The 18,178-nt window shown below is 39.8% G+C and overlaps 1 protein-coding gene across 1 annotated transcript in view; it reads left to right on the top strand.

Moving 5' to 3' along the window:
* Positions 1-18,178, top strand: part of elovl5 (ELOVL fatty acid elongase 5) — a 72,279-nt gene that overhangs the window by 38,979 nt on the left and 15,122 nt on the right. The window contains exons 2-4 of the mRNA XM_062982973.1: positions 4,475-4,540; positions 9,868-10,055; positions 16,171-16,248. Of these exons, the coding sequence (XP_062839043.1) occupies positions 4,483-4,540; positions 9,868-10,055; positions 16,171-16,248 (324 nt within the window). The 5' untranslated portion in view covers positions 4,475-4,482. The remainder of the gene's footprint in view (positions 1-4,474; positions 4,541-9,867; positions 10,056-16,170; positions 16,249-18,178) is intronic.

Here is an 18,178-nt window from a genome sequence, read left to right as displayed (position 1 = left end):
GTCAAATCTTCTGGTTTTATAGCTACAATACTATAATATGGTTTTCTATGGGAAGTGGTTTTTATAGGACCTTTATTTATTTATTTATTTATTTGCCATATTTATACCCAGCCCTTCTCACCCCAAAGAGAACTCAGAGTGGCTCGCATATATATCGACAACAATTCGAAGCTACACAAACATACATCAGCAAATAAACCTAAACAGTGTTCCCTCACTACTTCATGGTTCACTTTTCACGGATTCATTGTTTTGCGGTTTTTCAATAAACTCTAAAAGACTTATAAATCATAAAAAATTACAATTTACAGCCTAAGGAAGGGAGGAAGGAGAAGCCGAAGGGAGAGAAAAGGAGCCCAGGCAGCAATGGGAGGAGAAGGAGGCGATTTATCAACACATGATTGGTTGATAAAGCCTTATAATAGTGTATAACTACTAAAATAATGTATAAATATTAAAATAAATATAGCGTCCCTACTTATTTTCACTTATTGCGGGTGGTCCTGGAACTTAGCCTCAGTGATAAGTGAGGGAACACTGTACATTAAAACCAGTTGCTAAAACATATCAAACATTAGCCTGCTCTGTTTCTTCAATCCCTACCCAATTGGGAAAGGGGGGAAACTCCTTTCCCACATGGACTAATAAAGTGCTTTTCAAAGTATGTATCTAGCCAGATACATATTATGCAGTACTGCACTGGTTGACACCAAGTTTAGTGATCTTACTGACCAATGACATGCTGGTTTGTATTACAAGAGGTATACACGGGCAAAACGCATCCTCTGTCCCACTGTGCTGTCGTCTGCTCCATCTCTTTAGGTACTTTTTTCTGCAGTTGGATTCCCTTCAGGAAATAGAGTCCAAATGGAAGAAAGCATCTAGGAGTACGGATTCTCCGAAAGGGATTGATGCATCTCTTTATGACCTTTTGCCCTTCTTTGAATTCAGTCACAGTCTGTCTTTAAAGCAGGTGCAAGAATCATGTGCCTCCACAGATACTGTTGGACTACAACTCCCAGAACTCATCAGTTTTGGCTATTCTGGCAATTCAGCAGCATCTGGTTTCATTCTTCCTACCCTTGCTTTAAAGAGTTGGGTAGGGGAGAAGGGCTGCTATTCATTTATAGCTTAGATCTATTATAAGACACTCAATTTATGTGTCTTTCTTTGTCTTTCTTTTGCTGTAACAACTGCCTCAAGTTTGTCTACTATTTGGGCTCTACATGCAAATATACATACGGGAGTTTTCTGACCTGAATGCAAGGCAAACCCTTCATAAAATTGTTTTATAGGTTGTATTTGATATATGTACATTGTTTTATATTGTCTTTTACACAATGTTGTGATCCGCTTTGGTCCCATTTTAAGAAGAAAAGCGGGATAAAAATAAAGATTTGTTGTTGTTGTTGTTCTTATCATCATCACCATCATCATTATTATTATTGTATTCATCAGACATTATAGTTGTGGAAGTCCTTCTTTTTCTCCTTCTTTGGTCTCTCCCATCCAACTTTCACTAGGGTCAATAGCGTTTTGAGAAATTACTTGATTTCTCCTTTATATTGGAAAGGGATTTGACTTTGAGTTTCATGAACAAGAACGGACTGTCATGTTATGGTGTGTTATTCCAAAAAAAGAAATAAAAACAGGAATCATTTCCTTGTTTCTGTGCATTCTTCATATAGACATTGGGACTGTTCTTTTGTAACTTTTCCAGTATTACTACATGATATCATTTCAGCAAAGATTGTTTCACAAGAGCACTGAGCTTTGCGAGGGAAGCTTTAGTAGGAACCTTATGCAAAACATTTGTGTTCTTGTTTATGAAAGAATAACAATACTAATACCTTGCCTTTCCTCTTGTAAAAATTAACTCCAGTTGCTAAAAAGAGAACCACAAAGAGACTTGAATACAGACTGCACCATAGACAACTACTGCAATGTTAAATATATATATATATATTTACACCAATGAATATTATTGCATTGTCCATGACCTTGTTACCTAAACTAGATCAACTGTAACTTTGATTCAGTATCAGCCAACAGAAGGATCAACCAGAGAGTCAGGTAGCAAGTCAATGACTGAGTTTCCACCCTCTATGGGCAACTAATTACAAAAGGAAAAGAAGCCTTGTTGTTCAGTTCGGTCTATGTATACATATCTTACTATGACCTATAAAACTCATTTGTTCAAATATAACCCAGTTGGCCCTCCAGATTTGCAAGTTTTGCTTTTGCGGATTTCATCATTTACATATTTGATCCATAGGTTGTTTCTGGGAATCTCTTGGTCTTCAGCATCACTCCAGGCACCTGTAGGTCCTCCAGAGTGATTCTATGGTCAACTTCCAGCAGACGTTGACCAAACAGTTGCTCTAGAGGGCCTAGAGATTCCTAGTGAAGTGTTCTCTCAGGTGTGTGTGTGTGTGTGTGTGTGTGTGTGTATATATATATATAAATAAATGCGGAGTTTTCCCTCACTTTGGAGTGTGTGAGGGTGGGGTGGGGTGTGTGTGTGTTTTTCTGTTTCTAACCCCAGCAAATGTTGAAGACCGACTTTAACTTCAGTTTCCAATATACAAGCATTAAACACAATAAACAAGCCAGGATTTTCTCATGTATTTCAATATGCACATGTTTTAATATATGCTTTCATGATTGCATTATAACTATGTTTTAATATGTGATTGTATAGATGTATTTGACTATGTTGTGCCCTTCTTTGGGCCAAAAGGAGAGGGGTAATACATTAAAATTATTATTATTATTATTATTATTATTATTATTATTATTATTATTGTGATTACTATTGTTATTATTGTTATCGTAAGTAGAGGGAATCCAGAAGAAAATGCCAAATGATGAGAAGGGGAGGCATATTTAGGGTTTGATGCATTTCAGATAATAGTAGTAGTAGTAATAGTAGTAAAACATTGTTACCCACATCTCCTCAAGGCAGGGTACAACATAGCTAAAAGCATAGATGAAAATATAAGATGTTTACAACCCATACATGAAGCATTTTCCTGCATTGTTGCCAATTCATTCATTGACAGCATGTATTAACCTACCATTCCTGCCAAGGTGAGGTGCAGTCAATTCAGATGTTCACAAACTGAAGGAGAAACGGGACAAAATAAACTTCAGTTTAGAAAAAAAAAAAAAGGTTCAGCAAAATCTAAATGGAAGTTCAGCAGTGAGAGTAGATCTGGATATCAACACAGCTTCAACATAACGTCTTGCCTACTTTCTATCAGGCAAAATGTCACTGTACAGGACTCGACTATTTTCTTCACATTGAAGAGATTCAAGTTTATTCCTTGTTATTTCTAGTGAAATACAGGTAGTCTCTGAGTTACAAACATCCAACTTACAAACAGCCTATAGTTACAAACAAGACTGGGACAACAGGAAGTGAAATACATCTATTCCTCAAAAGGAAACCCGCTCCAGGGAAAAGGTGTCTCTGTTGAAGCTTTCTCATCCATCCTTGTTTCTGCAGCAAGCCAAAATTTCCAAAATCCAATTATTACAGAGATAGAAAGTGGGGTGAAGTTTTCTGAACACAGGCACAGACAGCAAAACAAATACCACAGTGATATCCAAAGTGTGTATTTATGTATGCATTCATGCATGCATGTATATGTGTTAAAGAACCTATCTTGTTCAGAACTTGTTCAGAAGATTTTAAGGTTTTGCTATTCACTATTTAAAAAAAATACAGAAAAATGAATCATTACTATTTGTAATTGGGAGGGAACAGATCTCCTTGAAAGACTCCCTTCTTACATTATATAAAAAATATTTCCTGTGCAGCCACAGCGAGTTGTAAAACAAGTTACTACTGTTTTTGTCTCAGGCTATGACTTGCAGAAATTGTTCGCTTTCAGTATTCAGCTGGAAACTGCTTGCACTTGCTCCCTTGCTTGTATGTTGACTTCATTTTCAAGATGCTTTAAACTATTGACAGTATTCAATATGAATTTCTTGATGCGTCCTGTTCAAAATAGTGTTTTTCCTCATTATGCATGGCTTTCCCTCTGTTCACAGCTAGTGAATGGATGATAATTTCAGCATTTATAGCTCAAACTATATATTCACATATATTTAAATTGTAAATTTACATAATAAACTCTCATTTTATAAGCCAATACCCATGTAATCTAACATTTGTGAAATTTTCCCTGAACCTTTAACCTTCTCCTATTATTAAGTAAAAGAGCAGCAGGGCACCATTTCTAAACCAGGTTTATGTTAGCATAGATCCTGTGTACATATTAAATCTTTGGAAATGCAAAGAGCATAACTAAATAGTGGATTCTTGTTGCCTTTTCAATATTCTGCATGTGTTGCAACAAAATGAAAATATTCAGAATATTAGTCTAATATCAGATTCTTTTGAACCAAATACTGATTGAAGCCCTGCTATAGAAAAGGTAATAGTAACTGTTTTTCTCTTTCTTTTTAGGGTGAACAATGGAATCCTTGGATAACACAATCAATAGGTATCTGGATGTTTGGTTTGGTCCAAGAGGTATGTACTTTGAAAATGACTTGGCCATTCGGCTTCTAGATCAATGGTGGGCAAGCTTTAGTCTTGCAAATGTTGTTGGAGTGCAGTTCCCATCCGCTGGAGCTCATATGACCACTGGTGTGAAAAGCTGGCAGTTGCAATCTGACAAGATCTACAGGAGATCCTTTTGCCCACCCTTCTTCAGTTGTAAAAGTATTGGGATGTATTTCACATTGCATATTCATGCATTGCTCCCTTGAAAAAGGATGTGCAGTATATTTCTGTATGTTTCCCAGACATATGATAGTTTCAATGCTTTGGAAAAAATTAAAACTTTTTGGGACTTTTATTAGAATTCAGCAGTATGATGTTTCTTCCCCATAAAGGCTGCATTTCAATTTTAGCTAATCTTATAATTTGAAAAAGTATCATAAAATTTTAAAATTTTACAAATTAAGAGCTGACCCAAACTGAATACAGGCAGAACTACCTGGAGCAGTGTTAATGGGCATAGTGAGTGAGCAGCTTGTTGGTGTTGTGTGCCTTCAAGTTGTTTCCGATTGATGGAGATGCTAAAGCGAGCCAGTCATGGAATTTGTTCAGAAGAGGTTTGCTGTTGCCTTTTTCTGACGCGGAGAGAGAGTGATTTTCCCAAGGTCACCCAATGTGTTTTATGGTTGAGTGGGGATTTGAACTCTGATCTCCAGAGTCATAGTCCACCACTCAAACCGCCACACCGCAATTGAACAGTTTATGTCTGCAATAAATCCACTATGTTCCTCAAAAGGATTCTTTGGATTGCTGAGAGAAGCTGATGGGAGTTGTAATACATCAAATAGAAGGTCACAGTTTCCTTAACCATATCTTAGAATGTCTGTTTTTCTGTCTCTGTGGATGTTGCTCAGTGGACTGTGTGAGCTCTATATGCATGTATGTGTATGTCTTTGTTACACATCCTTTGTTCAAACTCCTTAGAAACCTTCACTGACCTCAGCCTTTGTTGGTTGGCTGGGCCTAGTTGGCACACAATGTGAGTCCACGTGTTCTTGCAGCTTTGCAGGTCAAAATGCTGTACAAAATACTGGTATTCACTGCTGATATGGAAATGCTTGCACAGGAAGCCCGTTCGTATTACTGCCATTCTCAAAATCTCAATCAATAGAGTCATAAAAAACTTATTGGTTTTATAGCCACAGTTATAACTGCAAATACTGAAATTACCCCTCAGTTAGTAGGTGTTAAATAATTGTGAATACAATCCAAACAAATTACGTTCTTTGAAAAGGATTTGAACGTATTTTTTCGATATCATAGTTCAGTGGCAGCACATATAATTTGTAATGACTGATTCTTGGTTTACCTATTTAAAAGAATTCTGCTCATAATCTTGAAGGCCTGTTGCCTATCAGAACAGAAGCTTTGTTAACGTTGTGTGCCTTGAGGTCAATTCTGGCCTTACCACAGGGTTTACTTAGCATAATTTGTTCAGAAGAGGTTTGCCATTGCTTTCCTTTGAAACTGAGAGAGTGGACTTGCCCAGGGTCATCCAGTGGATTCCATGCAAGCCTTGGACTGGATGGTCCTTGTGGTCTCTTCCAACTCTATGATTCTTTGGCTGACCAAGCCAGTTCGCCCTGGCTCCATAGGCTCATATGGTTAACTCTCATGCATTAAGATTCAAATGGGTTCAAATTACAGGAAAGGAGATTCCACCTGAACATTAGGAAGAACTTCTAGACTGTAAGAGCTGTTTAACAGTGTGGTGGAGGCTCCTTCTTTGGATGTCTTTAAGGAGAGGCTGGGTGGCCATCTGTCGGGGGTGCTTTGATGGTACTTTTCCTGCATGGCAGGGGGGTTGGAGTGAATTGCCAGTGTGGTCTTTTCCAACTCTAAGATTCTATTATTAGGATTAAAAATAAATTTGACCACAATTGAGTTGTGGGGTATCTTTCATCCCAGCAAGAACTTCAGTGTATTGAATGGTAAAGAGGATAATGTACTATTTTTAATTTCCTGAACCAGTAAGGATTTCATCCTCTAAAGTCCATGTTGATCTCCCTCAGTTGAGGCCAATTTACTAAGAAGCAGAACATATGACTTCTTTGATGCTTCATAACTTTCCAATGACAGTACGCCCTTGGCATCCACTGGAGCTTGGTTCCAGCACCCTCTGCTGATTCCTAAATCCTCTGTATGCAGTGATGTAGTAAAATGATGTCCCTTCTCCAAAATGACATGGTCAAGGTTTGCTTTCATTTGAATATTTTCAAGCAGAATCTGTGGGTATGACAGGCTGTAAGGGCTGTAAGGGCATAGGACAATTTTTGTTCCAACATGCCAGGTTGGCTAGAATGAAAAAGTGGCAAAAAGCAATACATTTCCAAGGCCCGGGCTGTGGCGCAGGCTGGTGAGCATCCAGCTGCATCCAGCCGCAACAAATCACTCTGACCAAGAGGTCATGAGTTCGAGGCCAGCTCGGAGCCTGCGTTTGTCTTCTGTCTTTGTTCTATGTTAAGGCATTAAATGTTTGCCTTATATGTGTAATGTGACCTGCCCTTATATGTGTAATGTGATCCGCCCTGAGTCCCCTTCAGGGTGAGAAGGGCAGAATATAAATACTGTAAATAAATAAATAAATAGTTTTGTCTGTTTCTTGTTGTTCAAATGATACTGTGTGCAGGATGAGGAATAGCTATTTGAGAATATCTGATTACAAATATGTCTGTTCATATGATAGTGTTGCATATTTTAGGTCTACTTTCCTTTGATTCTTGGGAATCTAAAGGTACATCTATACTCCAGAATTAATGCAGTTTGATACCACATGAATTGCCATGGCTTAATACTGTGGATGCATGAGAGTTGTGGATTTACATGATCTTTAGCCCTCTCTGCCAAAAAGTGCCAGTGCTTTGTCAAGCTACAACTCCCATGATTCCATAACAGGGAGTTAAAGTGACATCAAACTGCATTTATTCTACAGTGTAGAGCTAGCCTAAATGTACTTAAGGATTAACTCTGCCACCCAGTGAGTGATAATTAAAAATATTTAAGTCTCGGTTAATAGTTTAACTGAGACTTGAGTCCCAAGTCTCAGTTTAAAAATATGAATGTCCAAAGTACAATTGCTTTTCCACACAAATCAGTAAAACCTAAGAGCTCCAACAGCTCTGCAAACAAGAGTTCAGACCTATTTAGAAAAGTAATTGTTTTGAAGGTGCATGATTTTGTCAAAAGCCTGGCAGCTTTAAGAGTATCAAAATAAGTCAGACTGTGAGACTGGCTATTAAATGGGAAGTTGGGCAGCTTGCCCCTCGTAAAATCCCTTGTATTTCAAATCATGAAGTAGCGACAAGGTGGGTGGAGAGAGAAGTTAATTGAAAAGAGAGAATGAAAAGTAAACTGGAGCAGAAGCCTTTGGCATCAAGATTTCAAAGATAAATATGAAGACTAGGGTATCAAATGCTCCTTTGGGAACAGCAGTTTGTGAAGGGAGTGCAATTAGTTGTCCTACCCATAGCAACAGTACAGTTAAATAAAACCTCTCGACTTGGGTTTGGGGATTGCATAATTTAGAACAATTACCCTTTCTAACTGTATTTACCAGCTATTTTTCCTTCGGCTTTTGTTGCTAAGGCCTGGCTGAAAATCGGCAGCAGGGAAAGAAAATCCTGGCATGAGATGAAGTTGTAAGACCCCATTATTCTGGCACGCTGGTGCAAAAATTTGGAAGAGTTTGGTTTAACTCCTTTTTTAAAAAAAAAACCCCTGCATATCTCATATTCCTCCAGGCAATCTACGTCAAACAAATCTCCACTAAAGTAACATTGCCAAGTTTTCCTTTAGTGTTTCCATGAACTTTGCACCACTTCCCTCTATTCTTTATCCCACTTTCTTCTCTTACAGGGGAGTCAAGTCCACACAATTACATTGGCGCCGTTATGTTACATTAGATATTTATACACATAATAAAAGTGAAAATATGTATGTGTGTATGTAGCTAGGGGTGTCCACTTACACAAACAGCCTCCCACCTCCACAAATAGCTATAGCTCCCACTATGCAGGAGACATCAATGGCCCTCCCTCCAATGGCATTGCAGGTTACATGAGTGCTGAGAACATGTCCAAGAGCCCTGCCAATGTCCTCCATAAACACCATACTGCCCACCACCCAAGTGAAGGCTGTCATACAGAGACCATTCCATCCTAGATCTTATGTGTTTCCTCTACCACAGGCATCCCAATGTTCTTTACTCTCTCTATTAGTGTGGCATTTGCATGACCCCGCCCACTCCCTCTCCCCTAACCCTTTCCTATTCTTTTCTATGGCACACAGCAAACAGAGGAATTGATTAGCAACTGAACATACTAGAGAGGTTTGAGGAGAATTCACCATAATTTATAGGAGGTGCAGGTACTACTTGTTCACCTGCAATCAAAGACCACTCCACCGACAATAGACCTGGAACTAGCTCAGCACACAAAACCCCCATGACCAGCAACAATACTGGAGGTCTTTGGAGGGATTTTTAGGAGTTGTAGTTCACCTACACCCAGAGCGCACTATGAACCCAAACAATGATGGATCTGGACCAAACTTGGCATGCATACCCGATATGCCCAAATTTGAATACTGGTGGGTTTTGAGGGGAATTGGCCTAGATATTTTGGAGTTGTAGGTACTGGGATTTATAGTTCACCTACAATCAGTCAGCACTCTGAACTCCACCAAAATGGAGTTGGACCAAACTTGGCATGCAGAGCTCCCATGACCAGCATAAAATACTGGAAGTTTTTTTGGGGAAATTCATTTTAATTTGGTGGAGTTGTAGTTCACCTACATCCAACAAACACTGTGAACCCAAACACCAATGGATCTGGACCAAACTTGGCACACAGACCTGATATGCAAAAATGTGATTACTGGAAGGGTTGGGGGGGGGGGGGCTGACCTTCCTTTCTGGGAGTTGTAGTTCACCTACAACCAGGGAAACTGAACTCCACTGATGATGGACCTGGACCAAACTTGGCACACAGAACCCCCATGACTAACTCAACCTATTGGAGGGTTTTGAGGGGACTGACTTACCATAGTGAGAATTGTAGTTTACCCTACAGCCAGAGAGCACACTGAGCCCCACTGATGATGCATCTGGAGCAAACTTGCCCAACATAACAAACTTTAAGTACTGATGGAGTTTCTCGGGGTTAACCTGGCATGATGCCAGTTGAAGTTAATCTACAACCTTATGCATTTTGTACAATTAAAAAATGGACTTTTTCAAATAACCCAGGCAACGCCAAGTACCCAAGCTAGTAATTAATAAAACATGTGTTCTTTTTCAGATCCCAGAGTAAAAGGATGGCTTCTCCTGACCAACTACACGCCGACTTTCATTTTCTCTGTCTTATACTTATTAATCGTATGGTTAGGACCAAAGTATATGCAGAAGAGACCGCCATTTTCCTGCAGAGGCATTCTAGTCATCTATAATATTGGACTTACACTGCTGTCCTTGTATATGTTCTATGAGGTAAGAAAGGTGAAAATAGTATATTTTCTTTGAGGTCTGTCCTCTATTTACCTGTGCAATACTTGTTGCAGTTGTTTTTCTGTGAGTGCAAATTATTGAATTTTCATCCTCAAAAATAAATCTTTCTGTGTGTTTTTTCCCATTCTGATAAAGCCCGTTTCTTCCAGTGAATGTAACTTACTTACACAGCATCTGTTGGAGAGGACTTGATCTTTGCCCAGATATCAGGAAACTGTTCGTGTGGTTGTAGTCTTATAATAGGACTGGAAAAAGATACCTCCATACTGAAGATCTCCACTTTGTAGCCCCACTTATTTAGGTTGGCTCTGCAACCTAAATAAGGGAGTTTCTCATCCAGTATTAGCCACTGGTTGAGGTTCCAGGTTTTAGCCTGCCACTTTTGGACTCTTGCTTGCGAGTATCTCTGTAGATCTTAGGAAGCTGTTTCTTTATTTAAGTCATTGGTATGCTGGCTGATATCCAGAGGATGGGCCGGAGATGTCCATGCCTTGGTCTTTTCATTATTGGCTGCTACTTCCCGACGGATATCAGGTGGTGTAATACTGGCTAAACAATATAATTTCTCCAGCGGTGTTGGGCATAGACATCCTGTGATAATGCTGCATGTCTAATTAAGAGCCACACCCACTGTTTTAATTTGATGAGATGTATTCCACACTGGGCATGCGTATTCAGCAGCACAGCAACAATGTGCAAAGGCAGATGTCTTCACTGTTTCTGGTTTTGATCCTCAGGTTGTGCCAGTCAGTTTTCATATGATATTATTTCTAGCACCTACTTTTTACTTGATATTCAAGCAGTGCTTCTCGTAAGTCAGAGCACGGTCCAGGGTAACTCCCAAGTATTTTGGTGTGCTGCAATGCTCCAGTGGGATTCCTTCCCAGGGAATTCTCAGAGTTCAAGATGCTTGTCTGTTCTTAAGATGAAAAGCACATGTCTGTGATTTAGATGGATTAGGAATCAGCTGGTTTCCCCTATGATAAGCAGTAAGAGCACGTAAAGCTTCGGAGAGCTTTTGTTGAACCATGGGATGAAATGGGATGGATGAATAAATAAATAAATAAATAAATAAGGGAAGAGCAGGACTGTAGTCAGGGGTAGGGTGGGTTAAGGGTTCAACCCCCCCCCCCCCCCCCCCAAAAAAACAACCCCGGTTCACTCATGAATTTTAATTGGTTAACCAATTTATAAGTAAACCAGTTTTTTTAAGCTGACACATTTCAGGGATTTTTTGAACTTTTACCCCCCCCCCCCCCCTCTGGCTGTGGCCCTGGGGAGGGAAGGAAGGAAGAGTGAATCAGCATGGAGATATTGTTTGAAAATCTGCAGCTTTTAAAGTGCCTGCTGTTATGGTCAAAGTAGGTGTATCAAGTCATTGGTTAAAATGTTTTATTCAGAGATATTGGGTGTGAATTATGCTATGCTTCAGAAGTAGCAGAACTATAGTTTGCTGTGTTAACCTGGGGCTGTTACTTTGCAATGCAACGTTTGAAGGGCAGTTCCACTACTACTATAGAGTAATTTGACTGAAATCCAACAGGCTTCTCTGAGCACTCAGAGTAGCAGGCCACAGCTTAGAATATGCTCATCTACTTGTAAAATAACATGCACACCACTCTCCTTTGCCCCTCCTATTCCTTTATGCCATCCAGTCTTGGAGCACAGCCAAATTTGTTAGCAAACAAGTCATCTTGGCATTTAGACTCAATTGTTTTTGGATTACATGCATGTGGACTCCTATCAAAAAGCTGCAGCCTTTTAGGAATCCCATTAAAAGACAACTGCTGCCATGGGGATAAAAGATGCCCGCAGGGGCAGGTTTGACAGGCACAGATCCACCGCCTACCATGGGCAAACTATAAACAGGTAAATTATGCCTGATTAAGTTTTCGTATGCAGAGTACAATGGCCAGCCCATGTTAATTACTTTGTCCAATATGCTTCTGAGAGATATGAAAAATAATCCATTTACAAAGTCAACTTTAGCATTTTGTAGATTGCATATATATTCCCCCTCCTCTCCTATAACTATAAGCTTAAGTGTGTGTGTGTATATATATTCTCCTGCTCTTTGTGTGTGTGTGTGTGTGTGTGTGTACATACACACACACACACTCTTCAGAATGTAGCTGTGGGAGGGGGCAAAATGAAGGTGTTTCCCCTCCATGAAATTTGACCTTATTCCTCATAGTTCTAGTATTGCAAAGAGCGAGGCCTTGAAAATCATAGACACCTAGAAGCTGAAGGGACTCCAAGAACCATCCAGTTCAACTTCCTTCTGTGGAGGAACACACAATCAAAGCACTGATGAGAGTTGGTTATCTAAACTCCAACAATACTCAGAACAGCTTTTACAGCCAAAATGTTCTTCCTAATATTTATCTGAAATCTCTTTTCTTGTAATTCTTGTAGTCATCTATATCTAGAACTTAGATATTTGCTGCATTTGCTTTTCTTTGATATTTGTTCCTGCCAAATGGTGGGAAATGATGCATTTTCCTTTGTGTCTGGCTGCTGTTGTTTTTTAAATATCTAATCACTTAACCTTTCCTAATGTGAATGAGTGAAGATCTTTCCTAAAGCGGGGGGGCCATTACTGTGGTCTTCTTGCCTCTCAGTTTTACATAGATTATTCTAAGATCCCTCATATTATGGATCACAAAACCTATAAATGCTGTCTACTTTACACTGTTGCAAACTGCCATGCTGTTGCTGCTGCTGCCATACTTGGCAGCATGAAACTATGCTTCTGGTGATATATGCTGATGGCTGCATCACTTATTTGTACAGGTAGGCTCAAATTACACTATTGCTCCCATATCCACTGGGTAAATATTCCAACACACCTTCTTCAGTTATTACCTGAAACCATGGATAATAGGGAGCCCCATATTTTGACTGTATGTGGACTGGACATATACCATAGAATAGCACTGGAAAGGCTAAAGAAGCTCATAAACACTTCTGAGAATTGGAGAAATATTTTTGGAGCCTGGGTAAGTGAAACCCTAGATATTGAGTCTGCAAGTAAGTGTATAGTACATTTTTATTGTGTCAGAAGCAACTTGAGAACATGCAAAGAGCAGGATGTTCAATTTTGTTGTGATGGTGTCATGGCACACAAGGCAAAGGGACCACAAGAGACCAAGAGTTAGCCTTATTGTGAAGCTCAAAATCTGGTAAAAGGTTGAGTATTTCTCAATCAGAACTCACAACCACTATGATTAGCTGACTTGATGGATACTCTGAAGGCACTTGATGTTGGAAAGTAATTTTGCCTTTGGCTCTTATCTAGATAGGAATGTGATCTAAGATGCTCCTAGGTACTCTTTTTGAACCTATTTCAAGTACAAATTGCTTAGAATGGGCATTGTGGGAGAACCCAACTGGTGTACCTCTGCAAACAATAGGTTTCTATCAGTAGGAGTTATCCACACTGTAGAATTAATGCAGCTTAACACCACTTTAATTGCCATGGCTCAGTATTCTGGAATCATGAGACCTGTAGTTTTACAAGGTCTTTATCCTTCTCTGCCAAAGAGTGCTGGTGCCTCACCAAACTATAAATCCAAGGATTTCATAGCGCTGAACCATGGCAGTCAATGTGGTGTTAAACTTCATTAATTCTACAGTGTAGATGCAATCTAGAATGGAGAGTAGCAGCACATTCAATGATTCCTTCTCTCCAGTCTTGTGGGTTGGAAGGGGGCAAGAGGAGGGGAATTGCTAGAAATTGTACCTCCAAAGGTACTATATGGATACTGCCTTCTGGACCTTTTGCAAAAGAGATTGTGGATTGCACAACCCAACATACATAATTCCACAATAATTGTGGCCTTTTCTTGGAAGTACAACATATCTAATGCATCACAACTTGAGAAATGCTGTAATCATTGAGCAGATATGAGAGGAGCAGTTTCTTTTTTCTTAGACGATTAGCCTGTATTTACTTTTCCACTTGACCATACTTACAGTGTTAAAGTCAGTATTCAAGTGGGATAATGGCATCTGGGCTATGTATTCCGGGTCAAATATTTTGGCCTTGGCACAAATGTGTTCATTCTAGCAAATTACTTCTCTCTTCAGAAGAATTGTCTCCTTCTTCAGATGTTTAGCTTACTCATAACAGCAAAGTAATGCCTGGAACTGTTAAATTTTTCTCATTGAAAGCCCATTTTACCTAACTTAAATTGGTGCAATTTTGGACTCGGCACTGAAAAGAGTTAGCAATACCTTAATGGCTGCTAATGTCTCCCTTTCAAACAGTTAGAGAGGGATTTGTGGTGGTATCAATGCTTTTCTTGTTCTGCATCTTGAAGTTGATTCCAGATTACAGTGACCCCCTGTTCTAGGGTCTTCTTGGCAAGATATATTCAAAGGTTGTTTCCTATTGCATTCTTCTTAGGTTGAGAAAGTGTGATTTGTTCAAAGTTGTTGCAGCTATTTATCCATAGAGAACAGTTATTATATGTATTTATATATAGACATGGTTGTTTCCCATGTCTGTTTGACTCAATTTTCTCATCTCAAGTTTAAAAGTATTTGTAGTGTTAAATGTTTGGAATGGAAAGCATTCCAAACTAGAGCTTGTTGCTAAGGAAAACATGCCAAGTAAATAGTACTAGCAGTATTTCTGTACTAAACTTTCTGTTTAGTAGAAATGCTATGAGTTACAGCTGTGCTCCATTAGTAATACAAAAAAGAAAAAAGGAAAGATAAATAAATTGAAGGATTATCTGGCTTTATTTCTAGTTCTACTTTTTGATTTAGAAAGAATGTAATATTACTAGTGGGAGTAAGTGCACTGATTTGGAACAAAGATCCATGTTAAAAGACATTAAGGCAATTGTTTTTTTATGTGATGCTGTGACACTTTTTATCTTGCTATTTCTCTAAGAGTTAGGCTGGCATGTGGCATTTTGCCCTTCATGTTTCCAAAATTTTTAGTTGAAGAAGACCGTTTTAGGGTCACTCAGTTGAGGTCAACTTAGCTGAAGTATGATTTAAACGTAAGGCAGTGGACTGGCCCTAGAGCAACCATAATGTTGGCAAGATCCCCCAGGCAAATTTTACTGTAGTGCCATATTTGATGTTCAGCCAGGCTGAAAATTGCATCAGCCCTACTGAGAAATCACCTTGTCTTCCATGGACCTCATCCCATGAATGGGGAAAAGCGGGAAGAACCATCTTACTTTGTTCCCTCCCATCAAGATCCTTTTTCTGGGATGGCCAGCCATCCCATGTCCTTTCTCCGTTGAGATCCGTCTTTCCCCCATTTGGAGTTGGGTAGCACCTGACTCTTCAAAATACATTCTGGGCTCCATTTCCATGTGTTGTGGAAACAGAGTCCCATGGTGTCCCTCCAAAAGTGCCGTTACATCATGTGACTCTTTGGGACTTCTGTGGGACTGTTTCCGAAGTGCATGGGAATGGAGCCTGGAATATGTGAGTGTCCAAAGTCAGTGTTGTTGCTCCTGTTGACAGTGGAGCTTTCAGTGAGCACCTGGCCATCATGTTCTTATATAATGTCACATTAAGACACCCACAGAACCAGAAAGAAGTGGGGAGAGCAATCCCCTCTTTCTTGTTGATCATGAGGACGCTCTATCCTGACCTCGCAGAGAGCACCATAGCCGGTGAGGAGGAGGAGCAACACTGGGACGAGCTATCCCCTTTCTTGAGCTGATCAGCACAGGAAAAGACTGATGGAGGTTGTATCCATCTGGACCATGGATCAGTCCAAAATGGAATCAATCCAACTGTCCAGATGTTGCAAAGTCCCAGGATACTATGATTCTGTGATTCTATTTTTTCTGACCGAAATGGGAAGAGGTGCTTGTGGGTGTTTTGGCCTCAGGTGCCAAAATGAACTTGACTGGCTTTTGGATAATGGTCACCCTGAGTCAAATAAGCATTTGGGGGGAGAAGGGCATTTGCTGTCATTGGCTACTTTACCTCTACATTCGTAATGTCTGTGAAGGCTCCCCTGTTGTGAATAAGCCTATATTTCATTTATTCCATGACATCTTATTAGATTTAATCTGTAATAATGCATACAATAGTGTTAACAAGTGATTATTATTTTTCTCATCAGTTGGTGACAGGAGTGTGGGAAGGAGGATACAATTTCTTCTGTCAGGATACGCACAGTGGAGGTGATGCTGATATGAAGGTAATGTTATGAGCTGACGCTGCTGTTTTGATTTGCCTCTTGCATTGAGAGTGAAGGTCAATACAGTCCTTGCATCGGGAAGGACGGACACTCCTTGCTATTAATGCAGCTCAAAGAAAAGGCATGTTGTAGCCTGAATGCTTTGATAGCCATTTGAAAGAAAAAGCAATTAAGAAAGTACCATTGTTCAGGAACAGTAGTGCGGTATCTTTAAATTTAACCACATATATAGATAAAAGACAGGATTTTCACATTCCAGCTGTTCAAGTTGTCAAGGTCTTGCAAAAACAGTAATGTATTTTTGAGTCATACGTATTATGCATTTTTGGTTCGTGTTTTTGGAATTTGGAGTTTGAACATTTCCAGGAATTAAAAAAGAACATCAGTTTAGGAGGTTTGAATATTCTGTCCCTGGCTTCATTTGTGCCTTGTGTACCACAATGAGTGTACCGCATCATGCTTAATTAAAACAAGGACCGGGGGGGGGGGGGGGGGTTGGCAAACTTAGTATAGTGAAAGTCCAAATGTTACACAAGCCTGCCTAAATATCCCAGAAAGACTTCTTTCTCTGTCAGTGTTCAATAAGTAAATCCATCTTACAAAGTAATTTTGAAGTCAGCCTATAATGGGAGGGGGAGAGACTTCAAAATATGAAACTGTTTTTAATTCATCTTCATTCAGACCATATTGCTTTAAAATTACACCACTTATTATAGCTGATGAAAGAATGTGAATCCTAATCACTTAATTCCCTCACTTTCCATTCTTTTGTATCATAGCACTAAACACTTCTAATGAAACACTTAACTGGCAGTTGCCTGTGACAAGTTTTAAATGGAGGGACATTAATAACTAGAGACAAGGAACTGAATCTCCCATATCCCTCTAGAGAATATGGAGAGACAGATGCATAATGTACTGCTCATTGTAGAATGTGGTAAAATTAGATCAAACTCGGCAGCAATATTTTAAATCTGAGAAGGAACAAGTGAGCCCATTACAAGAGGCTGCATTGCAGAGACAGCTTCTTTGCTATTTACATGGCTGTAGCTACAAGGAGAGCAAACTGTGGCAATTGCCTCTACAATAAGAATTTGCTTCTCCAAAAACGTTTCCCTTTGAACCCCACATTTCTAGCATTGCATTAACTTAAAAACTTAAAATTCCCGAGTTATCAAAAGAATATGAACAGAGCTAATAGTCCCAAAAATTTCTGAGGCATGAGCCAGCACAGTGCAGTGGTTTGAGCGTTGGACTAGCTGGAGAGCGTCCAGAGGAGGGCAACTAAAATGATCAAAGGTCTGGAGAACAAGCCCTATGAGGAGAGGCTTAAAGAACTGGGCATGTTTAGCCTGCAGAAGAGAAGGCTGAGAGGAGACATGATAGCCATGTACAAATACGTGAGGGGAAGCCATAGGGAGGAGGGAGCAAGCTTGTTTTTTGCTGCCCTGCAGACTAGGACACGGAACAATGGCTTCAAACTACAGGAAAGGAGATTCCACCTGAACATCAGGAAGAACTTCCTCACTGTGAGGGCTGTTCGGCAGTGGAACTCTCTCCCCCAGACTGTGGTGGAGGCTCCTTCTTTGGAGGCTTTTAAACAGAGGCTGGATGGCCATCTGTCGGGGGTGCTTTGAATGCGATTTCCTGCTTCTTGGCAGGGGGTTGGACTAGATGGCCCATGAGGTCTCTTCCAATTCTACTATTCTATGATTCTATGACTATGACTCTGGAGACGATGGTTCAGTTCCTTCCTCAGACAAGGAAACCCTGTGATAGGTTTGTCTTAGGGTCACCATAACTTAGAAATGTTGCCAAGGTACACAACACCACCAAAACCAATTTTTTTTCAATGTCAAATTAACTGCAATGTTAGTGATTGGAGACAGAAGGACAATTTTGTAAGTTCTGCCCTGATTTCTCACCTACC

The sequence above is a fragment of the Anolis carolinensis genome, chromosome 1 (assembly GCF_035594765.1).
Source record: "Anolis carolinensis isolate JA03-04 chromosome 1, rAnoCar3.1.pri, whole genome shotgun sequence".
In the NCBI taxonomy this organism is placed as follows: Eukaryota; Metazoa; Chordata; class Lepidosauria; order Squamata; family Dactyloidae; genus Anolis; species Anolis carolinensis.
Note: the sequence above shows the minus strand (reverse complement) of the source record. Positions and strands in the feature narration are given on the sequence as shown.